The sequence below is a fragment of the Corythoichthys intestinalis genome, chromosome 17 (genome assembly GCF_030265065.1).
Source record: "Corythoichthys intestinalis isolate RoL2023-P3 chromosome 17, ASM3026506v1, whole genome shotgun sequence".
Classification (NCBI taxonomy): Eukaryota; Metazoa; Chordata; class Actinopteri; order Syngnathiformes; family Syngnathidae; genus Corythoichthys; species Corythoichthys intestinalis.
In genome coordinates, this window is record NC_080411.1 from 10,647,576 (window position 1) to 10,669,259 (window position 21,684).

At 39.8% G+C, this 21,684-nt stretch overlaps 1 protein-coding gene across 4 annotated transcripts in view; it reads left to right on the plus strand.

The window, feature by feature from the left end:
* Positions 1-1,607: 1,607 nt before the first annotated feature.
* Positions 1,608-21,684, plus strand: part of ccbe1 (collagen and calcium binding EGF domains 1) — an 83,114-nt gene continuing 63,037 nt past the window's right edge. The window contains exons 1-4 of one of the 4 annotated variants that reach the window (XM_057818111.1): positions 1,608-1,677; positions 11,703-11,880; positions 14,853-15,110; positions 15,178-15,258. In XM_057818111.1, the coding sequence (XP_057674094.1) occupies positions 15,007-15,110; positions 15,178-15,258 (185 nt within the window). In that variant the 5' untranslated portion in view covers positions 1,608-1,677; positions 11,703-11,880; positions 14,853-15,006. Of the gene's footprint in view, positions 1,678-6,898; positions 7,403-11,577; positions 11,881-14,834; positions 15,111-15,177; positions 15,259-21,684 lie in introns of those variants that run through there. The other 3 variants (XM_057818112.1, XM_057818110.1, XM_057818113.1) reach the window with 3 other exon arrangements.

Genomic DNA, 21,684 nt, shown 5'->3' on the forward strand with positions numbered 1-21,684 from the left:
AGATCAACATTCCCTCGTAACGTGTCAAAACTCGGCTCCAGTGTCCACCCGCCTGGCCCACGCCTTCAGTCCCACAACACATGTGACACAAGACCAAAACAGGAAATAGCTAAGAGGTTGTCATGGAAACACGTACCGGGAACCTTTTATTTTAGCATTTTCTATTCAAAATGCTCTTCGTACGTGACTACAATAATCTTCATTTTACATACGTTATGAGGCAATGAAAAAATAGTAATGCAGAGACACTAAGGAAACTAACTTTAATCAGATTACTGGTGTAGAAAAATGAACACGTTAGATTATTCGTTAGTGTAACGCGTTACTGACAACACTGATGATGACTATACAAATGTGCACATTTACGGTGCACATTTTATTGTAAAATTTCTGAAATTTAGATTCGCAACATTGCAGCTTTTCCCCCTCATACCCTTTCAACTCAATCATCAGGTCATTATGACTTTAAAGTGTAACACTACGACTTCATTGTCATAACATTACATGTTCTTTCCTCTATTTTATGGGAAATTTACCTGCTGCCAGACATGTATGGGCTTTTTGCATACTGATTAGAACGAATCGACTAATTAAATACATGCATATGCATGTGCTTGCTTTAACACAGCTTGTGATTTTAATTTAGAACCCATAAAGATAGAGGCAAGCATAACACGCTGTGATTTAAACTGCAGTAAGAGGATCATGAACAACGAGCGAGAACTGTCGTGTGCAAAGTTAGTCAAGGGTAATGAAAAAGGAATTAGTGGCTTTATTTGAGGGAAAAAAATAAAGAGAGAGAGACCCTAACATGAGTTCATGTGCTCCTGGCTGTGTTTTTTCCCCGCACTGAGCAGCTTGCTTAAAAAAAAAAGCCTCGCTGACCTTGAGACCATAATGATATAAAAATACATAAATAATACAGAATGTCCCCCACTTTTTCGCATCCTCTCGGCTCAATTGGGAGCCTCTTAACTAGTCAGACAAGTTGAGTGCGAAGAGGTTACGCAGGCTATAAGCGTCAGATAGCCGCTTCTTGTGTGGGCATGAGCAGACCAGCACTGCTGCAGTGCTGCAGACAGCAACCCACACTACGCTCATCACTAAACTATAGGAAACTCTTAATGTGCTATCCACTCCAATACTATCGTGTACAGACACAGGTGAAGATTAAGAGCAGAGGTGGGTAGAGTAGCCCAAAATTTTACTCAAATACAAGCAACGTTACTTCACAAATATTACAGCTAGTCCCCGGGTGACGACGGACTCGACTTACAGTGGGGCAAATAAGTATTTAGTCAACCACCAACTGTGCAAGTAGAGAGGCCTGTAATTGTCAACATGGGTAAACCTCAACCATGAGAGACAGAATGTGGGAAAACAAACAAAATCACATTGTTTGATTTTTAAAGAAATTATTTCCAAATTAGAGTGGAAAATAAGTATTTGGTCACCTGCAAACAAGCAAGAATATCTGGCTGTCAAAGAAGTCTAACTTCTTCTAATGAGGTCTAACGAGGCTCCACTCGTTACCTGTATTAATGGCACCTGTTTTAACTCATTATCGGTATAAAAGACACCTGTCCACAACCTCAGTCAGTCACACTCCTAACTCCACTATGGCCAAGACCAAAGAGCTGTCGAAGGACACTGTTTTCCGAAATTTCCGGGTTAGCGGTGAGTCAGCAACCAGCACACTTTTGCTCAATAGACGATGTTTACTGATTAGAAAATGCAGAATATATGAGATTTATTGATTACAATCCCACACATAGGAATTTAATTCTCTTAATGCTCTTTTCATTCTTCTGCTGTGAATTTAAATGAGTCATTCACAAGTACACGGACGTCCAACTCATTTGAACTGGGGGACCTGGCAACGAATGAATGAATAGATTGGACGTCTATTGCAGTCAGTGACAGCCAGTGATTTGCAATTGGGGGGAAAACTGACCAAACACTAAGAACTACCACATTATAACATGAAAAGTGTTCAGAATTAATTTCTCAATAATACCATTTTTAAGTATCCCTCTTAAAGACAAACACTCCCATCTACTGACTCTAATGGGTCAGTGTAACGTGCTGCCCATGAAAGCAAAGTTGCAATTTGGATGTAACTAATTCCTGTAAATAGACTAATCGATTATCTCAAGTAATTCGAATACAAAAAAGCTTCGAATCAAATTTTGCTCCTTCGAATATTCGTTTAATTCGAGTGGCGTTGCAATGGTTTGTTTTGAAAGAGTTTGCATTTAGTTTTGTTGATTTGGATGGATCCATTACCCTCTTGTGGCAACAGTGAATATGACATAAATCACTTAACATGGCTGAATCTACCTGCTCCCTGTCAAGACCAAGATAAGCTAATGTTTTTTTATGCATTCATAATTTAATTTATAGGTGTATTTAGCTGTTTTTTTGTGGGAATAAGTGTTTGAAGGATTTGTTAAGAGTATTGTTTTTAAAAAAAAAAAAGTTATCATTTTATAGCACTCAAGCTAGCGGAATTATGCTATGCAAGTATGAAGAAACATTCAGGAATTTTATTTTAGTGAATATGACAAATCATTTAACATGGCTGAATCTACCTGCTCCCTGTCAAGACCAACATAAGCTAATGTTTTTTTATGCATTCATAATTTAATTTATAGGTGTATTTAGCTGTTTTTGTGGGAATAAGTGTTTGAACGATTTGTTAAGAGTATTGTTTTTAAAAAAAGTTATCATTTTATAGCATTCAAGCTAGCGGATTTTTGCTATGCAAGTTTGAAGAAACATTCAGGAATTTTATTTTGTGTTCGCATTTAATGCTCTTTTGAAAGTGCAATCATGCAAGCCTTTGTTTTACATCTCCTAAAATTTCCTAAAATTATTCTGCAACGCGTTAAATGTTCCTAATCTGATTACTCGATTATTCAAACTAACGAGGTGAAAGATTAATTGGCTACTAAAATAATCGATAGCTGCAGCCCTAAAATAGAAACCACCTATTGAATCACATATGGTACATAGGAGTGGCAATGACGTACATCAAAGTGTAAAATGCTTGCTCAGTGATTATCCGGTGAGGCTGAATAAGGCCACGGCGACCAGTCTTGCCCCATTATTCCCTTATATGTGAGGCCTTGCAGCATCCTTCATTATTCGGCAGCTTGGGTTGCTGAGGTGTGGAAACAGGTGGAAGGTAAATGGCACAGCCTCTCCATCGCTGCCGTGACGCACCCTGCTTGCACTAAAAGCTGTCATCCATTTTGTGGGCACTGATGACGAGGGTGCTGAAACAAGAGGAGGGATGAAAGAAGGAGGAGGGATGCCTATGCCTTGGTTAAAAGAGCCATCTAGTGGAGTGAAGAAGAACTACAGCTTCATATCAAAAAGCTTGCTATGGTATGTGGTAGTAGGCTCTTGGCGCAGGGGCGGAATTTAGGGGCGTGCGACCGGGCCTGGTACATATTACTTATATTATTCATATAATTTATACCTTATTTTATGTACAGTGCCCTCCATAATTATTGGCACCGCTGAAAAAGATGTGTTTTTTAGCTTCTAATATATATTTGTTTAATTCAAATAATATGGGACCTTAATGGAAAAAAAGAGAAAAATTCAACCTTCATTACAAGTGCATTCATTCAGTGGGGAAAAAATCCCACATAAGGAAAAAATATTTGACATCAAATAATGTGTGTCACAATTATTAGCACCCCTGGTGTTAATACTTTGTACAACCCCCTTTTGCCAACAAAACAAGGTCTAGGGACTGAGATGTCCATGGGAGGAGCTTGATTTTGTGTCTGGTGAACCATTTCTGTGTAGATTTGGCCATATGTTTAGGGTCGTTGTCTTGCTGAAAGACCCAGTGACGACCCATCTTCAGCTATCGGACAGAGGGCAACAGATTTTCATTTAAAATGTCCTGGTATTTCAAAGCATTCATGATGCCATGCACCCTAACAAGGTTCCCAGGGCCTTTGGAAGCAAAACAGCCCCACAGCATCACTGACCCTCCCCCATACTTCACAGTGGGTATGAGGTGCTTTTCAGCATGCGCATCTTTCGTGGCACGCCAGACCCTGTTTGTTGCCAAAAAGCTCAATCTTGGTCTCACACAAAAATACACACGGTCCCAGGCTTCAACTGGGACTGTGTGCTTTGGTCAGATGAGACCAAGATTGAGCTTTTTGGCAACTTTTTTTTTTGGGGGGGCAATTTTTTCTTTATGTGTGATTTTTTCCCCCACTGAATGAATGCATTTGTTCTTCTCTTCCTTTCCATTAAGGTCCCATATTATTTGAATTTAAAAAAATATATTAGAAGCTAAAAAAACATCTTTTTCAGGGGTGCCAATAATTATGGAGGGCACTGTATATTATTTATATTATCAATATTTACTGTAATACATAGTTGTATTGAGTTCTTTTTGCCTACACTTATAGATTAGTCAGAACTTTTCTTCTATCCCACTTGCCACAGAACTCACAAATATAAAAGTACAGAAAGAAGAAATGCTCATATCACATGATGTCAGTCTTCACTAAAACACCCACACAGGCCATCATACATATAGTGCACGACAGGTTAATTGTAGGGCTGTCCAGTGGCGGACTTGGCAACTTTGGGGCCTAAGGCGGACATATCCAGGGGCCCTCTTCATGGGTCAGGGGTTAAAAAGATGAGGAGGAAATATGTTCCGGTACACTAGGGCTGTCCTAAACGACAAATTTTCTCCTGATTGGTCAGCCGACTAGTTTTACGATTAGTCGACTAATCTAATAATGTTCTTTTTTTTTTTTTTTTACTAATTGAGCAATGAAATTTTTGTTGACGCTTATTAATTCACAAAACCATTTTGAAACACTTAAATTCTTTATTAAAGTACAAATAATCATGTGAATAACAATAATTAATCACAAATAAACAATGAGGTTAAATGCTGATAGCATGTACTAGTGCAAAAGAATGGAAAGTAAACAGATTCAGAAAACTGACTTTGCCTTTCCAACGTTATTCAAAACAATTCTTTAAAAAAAATTCTAGCATTATTATTATAGTATACTACTATATATAATAGTAATGTAATAATTATAATAATTATTAATTGCAAATCATATTCGTCATAAAGAGTGTCATTTGAAAGCTATTCTTAGTGGAGAATCTGTATTCTGTAGTATTTACTCAACATATTATAATATTAATTCTGAAGTATGTGGTATTAACTCCAGAAATTGTTATTTATATGACGAACATGACGTGCTTTTATTTTGAAATGTTCACCGGAGGTACGTTCGCTAAACCACTAACCGAAAGCTTTACACTCCGTAAATAAAACATTCTTCGTCATTGCTTGTGGTGTCACTAATAGATTTAATTTTTAGCAAATGCTATTAACCAGCTGTTGAGTGTTATTGTATGACTGATTGGAACTGTACTGCATTGTTTCGCTACAGGGTGTTTTGTAATGTATTTTATGTTCGGGGTGAAGAAGAAAGTGAAATGGTGTTAAATGGTGTTATACTTATATAGCGCTTTTCCACCTTTCAAGGCGCTCAAAGAAGAGGCATTAGCGGCCTCCGGCCTGTTCTCAACTTCTCCGTCACTGCACTTTGGCTGTCATGGAGAGCACGTTCGTTCATGTGTTCGAAATAAACGATAGCCGACGTGCAAAGTATCAAGTGAGCTGTAAAAAAAGCGAGCTTAGTGGGGTGAAAAACGCAGGAGAGCTAAGTGATGCTAACGAACAGCTAAGCATTCAAATGGCTTTCTTTTTTGTTTTGTTATTTGTTTGTTTGGTATGCTGACATAATTATACATGACGAATAGTTGGGGGTGCTGCTGGCTCCGGTGGCCCAAGCCCTTGCTTGTTGGGGCAAGGGCAGCTGGTTGGGGGTCCCCTATTGGTTGGGGGCACAGGGCGATCGCCTACTTCGCCTGAATAGAAGATTCGCCTATGGGGCTGTCAAATCGCAATTCAAACCATCTATAAAATATGCCATATTTTTCCGTAAATTATTGTTGGAATGGAAAGATAAGACACAAGACGGATATATACATTCAACATACTGTACATAAGTACTGTATTTGTTTATTATAACAATAAATAAACAAGATGGCATTAACATTATTAACATTATCTGTTAAAGCGATCCATGGATAGAAAGACTTGTAGTTCTTAAAAGATAAACGTTAGTACAAGTTATAGAAATTTTATATTAAAACCCCTCTTAATGTTTTCGTTTTAATAAAGTTTGTAAAATTTTCAATCAAAAAATAAACTAGTAACTCGCCATTGTTGATGTCAAGAATAATTATGGTGCTGAACCCCATAAAATCAGTCGCACCCAAGCACCAGCAGAGGGCGGCAAAACACCAAAAAAACACAAGTAACAAGTGGAAATGACAATGCTGTCATTTTAATCTGTTTGAGCGAGGCATGTGTGTTAAATGCGTGAAATATTTTAACGTGATTAATTTTTAGAAAAATTAATTAACGCCCGTTAACGCGATACTTTCGACAGCCCTAGTTAATTGCAGACAGAACGCAAAAAAAACTCACAAATCTAACAGTACAGGACATCACTCAACTACTGCATTTCATCGCCACTTCCACATAAATCCAATTCAGATAATAACAATAATACAATAACAAAAATAATAACAGGCCCGGAAGACAGAACACAGGGAGAAAAACATACAACAGGCATTAAAAAGGTGTCAGTATCCAAAGTGGGCAATAGCAAAAGGTGCAGGACAGGTCAAAAACAAGAACAACACAACACAGGAAAAACAGGGACAACACAACACAGGGGGGAAAGAAAAAAAACTAACAAAACAAGAAAACAGAGATATGGTGACGTTGCCGTACGTGAGGGGAGTCACGGAACGTATCCAATTGGTCATGAAAAAAATACAACATAAACACACCGGTCAAACCACACACAACACTCCGCCAGATATTGGTCCATCCGAAGGACAAAATCCACCCAGAAAACAAATGCAACTCCATATATGAAATGCAAATCGTGCAATAAATCATACATCGGGAATAGAGGGAGGAGCTTTATTACAAGAAAAACACAAGAAGGAATGTGAAAAGGAGACAACAATGAGACAAACAAGGGCAATAAAAGAACAATCACAACAAGAGCATCACAAATCAGCCATCACCGATCACTGCAAAAAGGAAAACCACATCATGGACTGTGAAAAGGCCAGAGTCATCCACACCGAAGAAAACAAACATCAGCACTGGAGAAGGGAGGCCATTGAGATCCACAAGCGGGGCCCGAGGACCATCAACAGGGACGAGGAGGCGTACATGTTCTCTCCGACCTGGAACAGCATCCTGGAAGACACCAATGACCCTCTGGCGAAGGCAGAAGTGTTTGCCGAAACATGTCGGGTAATTAAATCACCTACTATTGTCTGGGATAAAAGAAAAGTACTGTATTACATGTTTCAAACTATTCTTTAATGTTCTCATGATATCATTTGCATTTTTAGGGTTTTATATACACTTATTGATATTATACACTGCTGGTCAAAAGTATTAGCACCCCTGCAATTCTGTCAGATAATACTCAATTTATCCCAGAAAATGATTGCAATTACAAATGCTTTGGTAGTAATATATTCATTTATTTAGCTTGTAATGAAAAAAACACAAAAGAGAATGGAAAAAAATTAAATCATAATCATTTTACACAAAACTCCAAAAATGAGGCAGACAAAAGTGTTGGCACCCTTTGAAAAATCATGTGATGCTTCTCTAATTTGTGTAATTAACAGCACCTGTTACTTACCTGTGGCCAGTGTTGTTAATCTTACTTTAAAAAAGTAATTAATCACAGTTACAAATTACTTCTCCCAAAAAGTAATTGCGTTAGTAACTCAGTTACCTGAATGTAAGAGTAATTAGTTACTTGGAAAAGTAACGTGATAATTTTCTTTTTTTTTTTCTCAAAAAAAAAAACAAACAAACACAAAAAAAAAACACGTCAAACAATGTGAAGTTTAAAGGGTTTTTGGGACAATTGGGCCTAGCCCAATTCTTTACCCTCCACTTAAATAGACACAGGGGTATTGCAATAACGAGATCTAGATCTAGTCATTCAATGTTGTGAATCAACCGTTAAAGTTGTTAAAATTGCTCCCGTTATTGCATTAGTTCCCTTCTGTCTACTTTCAACATTTGTAAGTTTTAAAACTGTTTCATCATTTAAAGATAGATTTAAGTCAAGATTTTGCCGATTTAGGAGCATTTTAGATATAATAGTTACTTAGGTTCGCTGGGAAGGATGTCTACAACAGAGCCTTCCTGAGAGGTCTACTCCTTTAAGATGGCGGCTGTTTACTAACGCATGTAGTCCTTAAAACATGTTGCCAATGCAGCCGTGTCTGTCATTTGCATCTAGTCCTATAATATGTGATATCTACCGTATCATGTGGGCGTAGTTTGTAGGCTATCGGCAAGGCCGGCCCAGCCTATATGCAGACTATGCAGCTGCTTAGGGCCCCTGACCACTAGGGGGCCCCCAATCTGGCAACCTCCTTTAATACATTGTTAATAGAGCATTGTGAATAATTTGGCGCGCATTGCCGTTTATCTATGCAAACATCCATTTTCTTGTCATTACAATCTGGCAACCCGGGGAGTGACGTTGAACCTGCTTTGCGATGATTGGTGCTTGGAACTTGCTTGGAAAATAGATGCACGAGTATGAATAATTTCTGGAGAAGAGAAACGAAAGAAAAAGAAAATCGGAGAAGAAAAGAAACAACAGTATCAAAGTAATAGAGCATGTTGTTGATGTTGTTGTGCAAGACATTCCGACTTGAACGTTGCTGTCAGCTGAGCTTGTCAATATGTCGTACTGGTAATTGCCATCAGCCGCAGGGTGAAGGCCCGGAGCGAATCAAGTAAAGCCGAGCAAGTTGTCACCTGTCGGCAACAGCAAATGTACGGCTTCCGCTGATTGTAGTAAAACAAAATATTGGCATAATATGCATTTGAAATGGTGGGCCAAAAATATGGGCCCCTTGGCATTATTTTGCTTAGGGCCCCCAAATGCCCTGGCTATCGGCTACAGTCAGGTATTATTGGAGCCACCTAGCATCGCGTTTGCAACGGCGTCTTCCCCACTCCTGCTCTGCTGTCTTGTCTCCGTGAGTCCGTCTCTCTCAGACTTTTTTTATTCAACCAACTTAGTAACGCATAGTAACGCACGCCTTTCCTGCCTTAACGGTAACGGCGTTGCCAAGATGAGAAAAGTAATTAATTAGAGAACTCACCACTTTTAAAAAAAATAACGCCGTTAGTAACGCTGTTATATACTAACGCCGTTATTAACAACACTGCCTGTGGCACATAACAGGTGGTGGCAATAACTAAAGCACACTTACAGCCAGTTAAAATGGATTAATGTTGACTCAACCTCTGTCCTGTGTCCTTGTGTGTACCATATTGAGCATGGAGAAAATAAAGAAGACCAAAGAACTGTCTGAGGACTTGAGAAGCAAAATTGTGAGGGAGCATGCGCAATCTCAAGGCCGCAAGTCCATTTCAAAAGACCTGAATGTTCCTGTGTCTACCGTACGCAGTCATCGAAAGGTGTAAAGCCAATGGCACTGTGGCTAACCTTCCTAGAAGTGGACGGAAAAGAAAAGAAAAATTGACGAGAGATTTCAACAAAAGATTGTGCGGATGGTGGATAAAGAACCTCGACTAACATCCAAACAAGTTCAAGCTGTCCTGCAGTCCGAGAAAATTTTGGCTTTGAATTCGTCCCACTCCACGTGCTGTTGTGCCATTTATGAAATGTTCACTATTTGACTGAGGGGTCCGAGCCAGAGTTGAATTCACTCTTGAAATGCAGCGCTTGTATTACAAATTTGTCAGTCAAATGACACCACCTGATTTAAGCCACTCATATTTCAAGGTATCGCTGTAGTTAACATGTAGCACTGCACCAGTAGTAATACTAGTAGAGCACTTAGAATCATCCATACTAGATTTAATGATAGGTCCCCTAATGAGACACCTTGTTAAAGGGGATGTAGCGCCCTGGGAAAATTTTGATATTCCATCATTTATCCATAAACGCATGCCTTTTGTATTCATATCATGCCACTTCGTGTAATTACACACAAGAAAATGAGAGAAATTTGGCTCGATTGTCAAGCTAAAACGACCGGCGCCCGAGATCTGGCAGATTGTGTGCGTGACGTCACGTCAAGTGAAGAGAGTGCCACCGGCCACTAGGGGGGCAGCGCCTGTCTGCATCAATATAATTCCTTCTAGTGTGGGGAGAATTGGGGGTGTTTTGAGCTGTTTATGCTGATGCATTGTGTTCGTCCTGCACATATTCCAGGTTCCCTCATGAAGAAACACCGCTCGTTGTCAATAAAAGAGAATTCAGAGTTGGCAGTGAGGGCTGTTTCTTCAACAAGAAAAAGGCTCAGTGCTTTAATACTGAATGGCGGCGATGATGGCAGACAATTTCGTTTCTAGTTTCAGCGACGAATCCGACGTAGAAGGACGTAACGAATGTTCATCTAATGGTGACGAGGAGAGTTGCAAAGCCTTAATCGGTGTTATAGGTGACCAATTTGAGCCCAAACGAACGCCAATGCAGCGTAATGAAACGGTCATTGAGGGGAGCAATGACACTGATGAAACATCGGCAGCAGATCGTGTGGGAAACACCAATGATTTGTTTAGCATTTCTTTTTGTGAAGCTGATACACCGTGACTGCAAAATAAAGGAATGCATAGAATAATTATAATTTATTGCGCTATCATAGCTTTTCGCTCTGCCAACAGACACAAATATGAACGGGATCAGAGGATTTGTTCTATATATTTTACGAACGATCATTTATACATGTGTCGAGTCCTGTATCCAAAGGCGTGACATTTTTTTTTATTAATTATAAAAGAGTACTCACTCTGGCCATTTCAAGCTTGGCTGCTCCCTTCTTTGCGTAGCTTTAGCCTCCTTTAGCAGTCATCGTCTCTCTCTTGATATCTCGGGACATTTAGGTGGCTGTGCATCTATGGTCGGCACCGCATCTCCTTTGAGCAGCAATCTTTTAGCAAAACCCGATTTCTCTTGTCCATAGTTCGAGAAGCTTTCAGTTGGAAAATGCGCACCACAGAAAAGCGTGCCGGAGGCTGTGTCTAGAAAATTAGCCCTCTTTGCACGGACGAACTTTACCCATTTTCTGTGTAGTCCAGCTTTTTTTTTCGCGTTCAGGAACTCATGGATACTATATTCCGATAAACAACTATTTGTACACCACATAGCACAGCAGTTTTGAACCATTGTTGTGATGTTTTGGTCAAACAAACCCCAACGCTACTCTCTCGTCGTTAAAAAACAATGGCACCTAGCTCCGCCTCGACTTTCAATCACTTGTCGTGACGTCGCCGCCCCATTCGGCTGTTTCCGGAACACTTTCGGTAGTGTTCGTCATTTTCGATCTATTTTCGATAATTGCTCATTAATGTGATTGATTTTTTTGTTAACTTTATCAATATTTGTTATCTTGGCGCATAACGGTTCTATTGATGTCTCACACCCCCTTTGCCGAAACATCCCCTTTAATCAAATCTTGTTATAAGATTTGAAACAAAGAGGCTAGATTGTGGCATTTGTAAAGCGACACCATACACCTTTGGTTTCACACAGCTATCGTTACAGGCTGCGGTGTAATGCCACACGAGGATCAGCCCTACTAGTGCCCAGCTCTTGTGTCCAGAACTGCTCTGAGGTCACCCCACAGTACAGGATAAGGCTTGGCATCAAGTCGCTCACGTGTTGTCGCGACAAAGCAGTCAAGTTTGTCTTTCGGAGTTGTGTACGTGATCATCAATGGAAGGTAAATTAGTGGAAAAGTCATTTGTAAAAAGAACAAAACTTTCTTCCGTTTTGATTTCTTCCATGAGTTTTAATAAAAACAATTTACGAACAACGTTTTCAAAATGAGTCACCTTAAACATCCACCGACGTCTGCCAGCGCTTCCGATCAGTATGGATTGGATGTCTATCTCCATCAATGGCAGTGAAACTGCCATTAAAGTGCATGTGACTCGAAAAAGCATGTTTATTTCATAATACACGTGGTATTTTATGCTCCTGAATGATATGGACCGCTTGAATGTGTGTGGAAGCGATTGCTATATTTTATTTAGTTTTTTGAATCCCGCGCCATGAAAATGAGTGACTTCCGGCTTCGGTCTTGCATTGAGGAGGAGGGCGCTGTGTCTTGTACGGTAGAAGACGTCCTCTTCACTATACAGCGTACTGTTGTGTATGAGGACGAAGGATTCAGCTGATTTTGCGGATTAATACGTTTATTTTTCGCATCACGCTGCAGAAAAATCATTCTGTATGAGGGAGAGGCGTATGCGCCTTTTTGGAGTTTCAAAAGGTTCCCATTCACCGTGGATATTTACTGTGGGACCATTGGACTTACGAGGAAGTGAGTAAACATCTTGTTTTGTATTATGTCAAGTACGAATACAGCGATTACAAAGTAAACACTACAAACTTTCTTTAAATAAAGGACTACTTACGTTTGATCATTGATAAGCATGTAAAAAGCTCTCCTCATGCTCATTAGCTGCACGTTAGCTGCACAACAACTACAGCCGCCCTCCTCCGGGGAACGAGCTGTAAATTGCTCTCCGCCGGGCGGTTTGCCGATCCACAAAGACAATCAACAACCCAGTCGTCATGTCAAATAAACCGGGCTAGTTATGTGTGATTTTCCGCTTCGAAGACTTTGAAACATCACTCGGTTCGGGTTAGCATGTCGGCTAGCTGTCACGCCTCTTGGTTTGTTTACATTCTCCGAAGTCGGAGAAGGGAAATGACATATGTCCGATTTAGGTGTCATTAAATATCGTTCGGGAGGTGCGACAGTAAAGGTGAAGTCGACAGTTTTGACCATTATGGAGTAATTTTGCCATGTCCTGAATAAGTGCATTTTTATTATTTCATATTCCATTTAGCACAAGACTGTTAGCAGTTGGAGAAAATACTTGGATAAAAAGAATATCCTGTGAAAATATTGAAGTAAAGAGACAGAAACAATGACATTTTGCAGATCTCTTCGTCGCGTTTTTCTCGTTGTGAATAGTTCCCCTCGACGGGCTGACTGGTCCCTTCTCAAGCCATTTATTTAGCTATTAGGGGGAAATACTTGCATAAAAAGAATATCCTTTAAAAATATTGGAGTAGAGAGAGTGAAACAATGACATTTTGCGGCTCTCTTCGTCGCGTTTTCCTCGTTCTGAATAATTCCCCCTCAATGGGCTGTACAGTAAAACCGATGAGCCAAGTCTCCCGCTGACGTCATCCACCTGTTGGGGACGTTTGAGCCCTATAATGGTAGGCGTGGCTAACCGGCAGATTCAAATACTAATTTCTCATCATCTGCGCTTTGCTAAATTGTTGTATATAGTCGAATCATCTCAAAATATGATTCTAATTCACATAATAATGCTATTTAAGACTTTTTTTCTCCTGTCGTATGCTCTTTAATGTCAGACTTCCCAAATGAAATGGATTTGATATCTATAGCTGTCAGTGGCAGTGAATGAGCTAAGAAAATTCCAACTAAAATTATCACATTGATTATTTTTTTAATTTAAATTTATTTTTGTAAAACTAAATACAGTGGTACCTTGACATACGATCGCTTTGACATCCGACATAAAATTTGATTATACATCCAACGACATGCTTGAAATACAACGACATGACGGATTTTCTTGTGAGAGAAATCAACACAGGTTCCAAAAAGGTTGGTACAGGTGGTGAAACAAGGAAAAAGGTGACGCTTACTATTGAAAAGAAGATGGAAATCATAGAAAAACATGAGCGTAAGGTACGCATCCGTGAACTTGCTCAACAAGACGGCCGTAGAATGTCTATGATCTCCACGGTCCTCCTCCGACCTCCGTTCGCCAGGCTTTATAAGTTAAGGTGACAATTATTATAGTGGTAACATGGCCAAAGAAATCGCCAGCTTCGTCAGGTTTTTATCATTTATTTCAGAACTTGCACAACACAACACACCTACTGTCCGCCGCAGTTGACGGTGTTCTCAACAAAACATTAAAAGTAAAAGTAAACTCTTAACCGTCACGTCAGCGACGTGCTGCTTTCAGGTACACCACGCAAAACACATTAGAACCCGACTCGTTGCATTATTACAGGAATTCTTATTATTTTATTATTCCTGTTTTTATTAATAATTTATTAATTTGTAATTGTACCAGCAGAATTTATTAAGGATTTAGTGTAGGTTTTTGGGCTGTGGAACGAATTAATGGAATTATAATGTATTCTTATGGGAAAATCCTGCTCGACATACGACCATTTCGACTTACAAACACGGTCCTGGAACGAATTAACTTCGTATGTCGAGGTACCACTGTACACATGTCAGGTTTTGACCCCTCAGCTAATGGCATTGCTTAAGCAATTAGCACCATCTAGTGTTAAAACTGAGGAGTGCGACAGAATGCAGGCTGAATTTAAGCTTGTGCGGGGCATATTCAATAATATTTTCATAATTTGCTGCGTGCAATAACAAATGGATAGGGGAATGCTGTTGCCCGCGGGTCGTAGTTTGTACACCTAATGATTTAGTTTTTTGTGAAATTTATGTTCCTGCTGTGTTCATAAAATTAATGGCACGTCCTGTAGTTTTGTTATCGAGCCGCTAGGTGGTAGCAGCGTTAAAGTCCTGAAGTTGGCCGCTCTGCTGCATGATGTCAAAAAGTAGACAAGCCGTATGTTAGTCAAATAATGAAAAATAATCAATATAAATTGTCTCGATAGTGTCCTTCATCTGACCACAGCGTGCGCATGGCGAGTGGGAGTGTCCCCTTGGCTGGCTGTGTGTCAGGTTTTGTCCACGCACGGCCCTGCAAGCACCACCACGGCGATCATTCCACGAGCGGGTGGCTCGGTGAAAGGAGCCCGACGGTGAGCCATGATCCCCGGACACTCTCGCAGCCTGCTCACCGCTGTCACCTGGGTGGTTCTCATCTCCGAAGCCTCTCTCTTGTCAAGCCTTCAGGAAGATGCCCACTTCGGGTAACTTCCGCATGACTGCCACGTTACTTTTTAGTCCTTTTTTAAAATATTACTTTGACATTAACAGTGAGGAGTGCTCAGAAAACAACATATCGACCACTAAGTACTCTTGCGTCAAATCGAGTGGAGAAGTTGCAACATGCTACAGGTAAGTCTACTCTTGGCTCAAATTATTACAATTACGGTAATTTTAATAAATACACATAAACTGTGTTCAGCATCATCAATCATATGATACAGTTTACACTCCTAACAAGAAATGCATTTTTTATTTTAATGGAGTTTACAGCAAGCCACAGTTTCAGTCAGGGAATCCTATTGGATGCTTCTGAAATTGTCAAATTCCAGTACAGAGATTGACATTAGACAAATAGATAATTGATAATTGATCAAGCACTTTGCAAAAAGGCCCCCTAAGTTTTGGAATTGTCACCTTTAAGTGGAGTTTGCATGTTATACTTGTGTGGGTTTTCTCTGGGTACTCTGATTTCCTTCTGCAAGTTGCTGTAGCGTCCATTGAAGACCCAAGTTTTGTGAATGTGAGTGATGATATTTATATAAATATTTGCTTGGGGACAGAATAATAATCTAGGGTGTACCAGGATGGTTTCCATGGTAATGCAAGTGAAACCATTAAAAAGGCATGTCTTGTTTGTAGGGCTGCAGCTATCGATTATTTTAGTAGTCGATTAATCGATGAACTTGTTAGTTCGAATACTCGAGTAATCGGATAAGGAACATAAAAAAATTAAAATACCTGAGCTGTGCCTCAAACGGTATAAAAAATGTAAAAATGAGGATGTATGTACAACAAAAGAACAATGGGCTAACTTACATAGCAAAAGTCCGCTAGCTTAAATGCTATAAAACACTTAAAACATTTTTTTTTTTTTTTACAATGCTCTTAACAAATGGTTCGGACACATATTCCCACAAAAAAAGGCTAAATATACCTAGAAACTACTTCACGAATGCATTAAAAAACATTAACTAAAAAAACAACAACTTATGTTGGTCTTAACAGGGAGCAGCTGGATTCAGCAAAAAAATGCAAACACTTTCAAAACAAACCAATACTTTGCCACTTTAATTAAAATGAATACTCGAAGCAGCAAAATTTAATTCGAATCTTTTTTTCTAATCGAATACTCGAGTTAATCGATCAATCGTTACTGCACTACTTGTTTATTCTGGCAACATCGTTTATGTTTTACTCAAATGAATTGCTTCTTTGTTCTCGGCTAATTTCTGTCTGTTATGCAAATTGAATAGCAACAAAATTGAAAAGTAAATGGAAACCATTGAGAGTATTTGTGCTTTAGATAGATTGATCGATAGATGGATAGATATATAGGAGAGCATAATAAACAAACAGGTGATGGTGAAATTAAAGCCATTCTACCCAAAAGTCTTAAGCAAATTTTCGTTGAAATGTTAATGATTAAAAACTGAGCTTAAAATGTAATAAAAGTTTAAATCGAATCCCTCTCAACTTTTTAGCTTTCACCCCCAAAAATTAATGAAAAGTTGTTTCTACCGAATGCGTTATGATTAGAGTTGTCTGATAATGACTTTTTATCCGATTTCCCGATTTTCCAAAAATCCGACACTAATACAAACCAATACTGATATGAGCGGTTGTAGACTTAACATATTCATAATTTTTCAATCACTTATTGTCCATTTAATTTTTGCACCATGAATGCTCAAATAACAAATCTCAAACATCTTACTTTGGAGACATCTAATGGTCAATAAGCATAACTAATGTCTTAAACTGTGACCAGCCCTTGCACAAAAGCAGAATTCGTCTACATTCACTTTGAAGGCAACATGCATATTACCCCAAAACTGATCATCAAAAACTGATGTCGATATTATCCGATATCATTTTAATATGCTTTCCTATAATATCGGGCAACTCTAGTTTTGATCAAATTTAAGTCGCAAGTAAAAAGGCATCCTAATGGCATTCGGGAAACATGGTTGTCATGGATACAGTACATTACAAACATGGCAGCGAATGAACGAGTGTTCCCACGCTCCAACGTCAATGCATTAGACGTCTACTAGTGATAAACTCATTGTAATTCACAGCAGAAGGATGAAAATAGCTTGTTTTTCTGTTTATTAGTTGTTTTGTAGAATGTACTAGAATGATTTCCTGACCTATGTATCGATAATTTTTATATCACCATATAATAAGATCATTATCATGAGCCTTGTATCTAAATTCATATCATATTGTGAGGTACCCAGAGGTTCCCACCCCTATTGTAAAGTAAACTTAATGTATAATCTCGCAACAAGCAAATTAAAAACAAAAACAACAGACGTTTCCCCTTATACCCAAAAGTCTTGTCTGTCCGTCTTTTTGATTAAAAACACAGCTAGCGGTTCTTCTGCACAACAATCAGCAGGAATTCCTACATTTTTCAAAGAAATAAAAGTGGGAGGTGAGCTTATAAATTCATGTCAGATTTGTTTTAGCAGGTCGTCTCGGCTGCTAAATTTTCAACAATCATAAGCCACATCTTTTATCAAAGGGCCAACTTCCCATCATGTTGGTGTTTTCAATCGATTGTGACAGAACTGCATGTTACTCTGTTGGTATTTTCCCTGGCTCTTCGTTCGAATTTTTGGCTTAACAAAGAGGCTGTGAAAAACCGTGCCAGGCTTTTGGTCTACAATTGCTTTTAACTGCAATATAAACGTTTTAGTAGCGCAAATGATGTGACTGTTACGCTCCAGTTTGCCAAGTAAGAAGGCACTGAGTGATGTTATTTTCCCACATATAAAAAAAAAAAAAATAAGTGTTGGCTTGGCATTTTGCTTGTGATTAGTTTTTTTTAACTGTTTATTTAGTGGTTAGTTTTTGGTTTTCAACTGTAGTCCTATCTAATGATAACCTGTAAACCACAATATACAGTGGGGCAAATAAGTATTTAGTCAACCACCAATTGTGCAAGTTCTCCTACTTGAAAAGATTAGAGAGGCCTGTAATTGTCAACATGGGTAAACCTCAACCATGAGAGACAGAATGTGGGGGGAAAAAAAGAAAATCACATTGTTTGGTTTTTAAATAATTTATTTCCAAATTAGAGTGTAAAATAAGTATTTGGTCACCTACAAACAAGCAAGATTTCTGTCTGTCAAAGAGGTCTAACTTCTTCTAACGAGGTCTAACGAGTGTTTTAACTCATTATTGGTAGAAAAGACACCTGTCCACAATCTCAGGGGCCGTTTACATGGCGACTCTGCGACACAAAGACGCAATGACTGTGTTGCGGACTTGCCTCGCATGCATATAGTGTCGGCGAAGACGAAAAATTCTGAATCCTGCCTCCAAAGTGGAAGAATCCGATTGCGTGGGGTTGAGGGGGGGCTTCCTCGGCATAGATATCAAAGGCTGCTGCGGCGCGAGACCGCGCTGTTGACGTCAGCACTCATACACGTCACATTGGGCGTGCGCAGCGGTGCTACTAGACATTAAAAACAGCAACTATGGCGGAATGTTGGCTTTAATTTACTGTTTTACTAATATTTTTAATTGAATGTGTTGAACTTTTAAATTTTTGTGCCTTTTTGAACAAAAGAAAAATGACATTGCTTCGAGTGGGCGGGCATATTTTTTTCCGGGATGAGGGAGCTTGGGGTCAAAGTGTCTGTCGCCCAGTAAATCTGCACTGCCCCCTAGAGCCTGGCATGAATACTACATCGTTTTCATGCGGAATTGCGACATTGTTCAAATGGAGACGCACATGCAAATGCAAATTTGAAATTGTTCGTATTCTCGGAGAGTCACCATGTAAACGGGCCCTTAGTCAGTCACACTCCAAACTCCACTATGGCCAAGAACAAGAAGCTGTCGAAGGACACTAGAGACAGAATTGTAAACCTGCACCAGGCTGGGAAGACTGAATCTGCAATAGGTAAAACGCTTGGTGTAAAGAAATCAACTGTGGGAGCAATTATTACAAAATGGAAGACATGCAAGACCACTGATAATCTCCTTCGATCTGCGGCTCCATGCAAGATCTCACCCCATGGCGTCAAAATGAAAAAATCCCAGAACCACACGGGGGGACCTAGTGATTGACCTAGAGAGAGCTGGGACCACAGTAACAAAGGCTACTATCAGTAACACAATGCGCCGCAAGACACTCAAATCCTGCACTGCCAGACGTGCCCCCCTGCTGAAGCCAGTACACGTCCAGGCCCGTCTGCGGTTTGCTAGAGAGCATTTGGATGATCCAGAAGAGGACTGGGAGAATGCGTTATGGTCAGATGAAACCAAAATACAACTTTTTGGTAGAAACACAGGTTCTCGTGTTTGGAGGAGAAAGAATACTGAATTGCATCCGAAGAGCACCATACCCACTGTGAAGCATGGGGGTGGAAACATCATGCTTTGGGGCTGTTTTTCTGCAAAGGGATCAAGACGACTGATCTGTGTAAAGGAAAGAGTAAATGGGGCCATGTATCGAGAGATTTTAAGTGAAAATCGCCTTCCATCAGCAAGGGCATTGAAGATGAGAAGTGGGTGGGTATTTCTGCATGAAAATGATCCCAAACACACAGCAAGGGCAACAAAAGAGTGGCTTCGTAAGAAGCATTTCAAGGTCCTGGAGTGGCCTAGCCAGTCTCCAGATCTCAACCCCATAGAAAATCTGTGAAGGGAATTGAAAGTCCGTGTTGCCCAATGACAGCCCCAAAACATCACTGCTCTAGAGGAGATCTGCATGGAGGAATGGGCCAAAATACCAGCAACAGTGTGTGAAAAGCTTGTGAAGTTACAGAAAACGTTTGGCCTCCGTTGTTGCCAACAAAGGGTACATAACAAAGTATTGAGATGAACGTTTGGTATTGACCAAATACTTATTTTCCACCATGATTTGCAAATAAATTCTTTAAAAATCATTTGATTTTCTGTTTTTTTTCCACAGTCTGTCTCTCCTGGTTGAGGTTTACCTATGCTGACAATTACAGAAAATTAATATTTTCAAGTGGGAGAACTTGCACAATTAGTGGTTGACTAAATACTTATTTGCCCCACTGTATGGTGTGTACCAGTGGCGGAACAAATGTGAGTAGGACCTGGGGCGATCAGCATCAACGGGACCCCTCGAGTGGACCGTCCAACGGGGAATGTGGGGGTGCTACTAATGAACAATTATTCGTGTACCCTTCCTCACTTTCGTAGGGCCCTCAAGATGATCAGGGTGGTGGGGTGCAAGTGGAAACCTTTTTGCGGGCCCCTCCAGACAACCGGCCAAGCTGTTGGCAGAGATATTTTAAAGGGAACCTCAGACGTAAATACTTGTAGGCTCTAATAAGCCACAATTGTTCTCCTGTACTCAAATATGTTATTAGAAACACATAAAATATAGCCATTGATTTAAAAATCTATAATATTTAGTAAATTTGTTGACCTCCGGAGGGCGCCCTGTGTTATGCGCGCAATGGACGCTCGGGGTGATGACGTAGTTGGCCTGGACTGGGAGAATAGCTGTGCTCGCTAGCAAGCGAAGCTAGCATGACGACTGACATGATTTTGTCACATTCTGCTGCTGGTCAGACGGTTTTGTTACAGATGTGTGGGATGAGTTCCCGACGTCGTACCCGCATCCAATTCCAGCTTATCAGCAGTGTCTTTAAACCGATCCTAGGCAGGTTGCCGAGGTATTGACTTGCTGCTATTTGACGGTTTGTATTCTCGAACCCTTCGTTGCTTGCCTTGGTTTTTTATGTGGCGTGACGTCCAACACTTGCGCACATCGGTTAAAAGCGCTGAGTACTTGCTATTTGCGTTTTTATTGAGTCTTTTATTATCTTTTCATTGCCTCAAAATACGTTTTGCATGTGTTTCCCTCTCATACTTTCAAGTATTGTGTTTTCTTGTGGTAGCTTTAAAGCAGATTGTTGATCTGATTTTTTTTTTTTTTTAAAACCTGTCCTGTTCAACTGTTTGACATGGAGAATGGAAGTCTATGTGTCTGGTTTGCCTGAACAGTTTTAATGTTTCACATTGAGAGTATGACATATTCCTATTGTGATCATTCAACATACCTCGTTTATTACGACAAAGCAGCGAACAGGAAGGGGTTATGGGCGAACAGAAGAAAAGAAAAGAAACACAAACAACAACAAGAAATTGATTGATTGAGAGATTGTTGATCTGTTGACCACATTAGTCACATAGCGTATTTAAACCACCTTTAAAACGTAGTAATATCAAATATTCATGAGGCATCTTTAGTATGTTCTGCCTTTATGCATCTAAACAAAACAAGCTTAAAGCACATGGTAATACTTTGGGTGTCAAATTCGCCTCCTTCAGGACGTTTCGCCAGTGTAGCACAGTTTAGCAGAACACCGGTTTTGTTCTACTCTTGTCTCATCCCATCTTTCCTGTTAATTTTGCTTTTGCTGCTCGTTACGTGAAATATCGACAGTGCTGTCCGGCTCATTAATGTTCCTCTTGAGTTCAAATTTAAAGGGCTGAATAGATGACATGTATATGTCGCTAGTCATACTCTGGAAGCCCGGCAGTGTAGCCTAGTGACGTCACCGC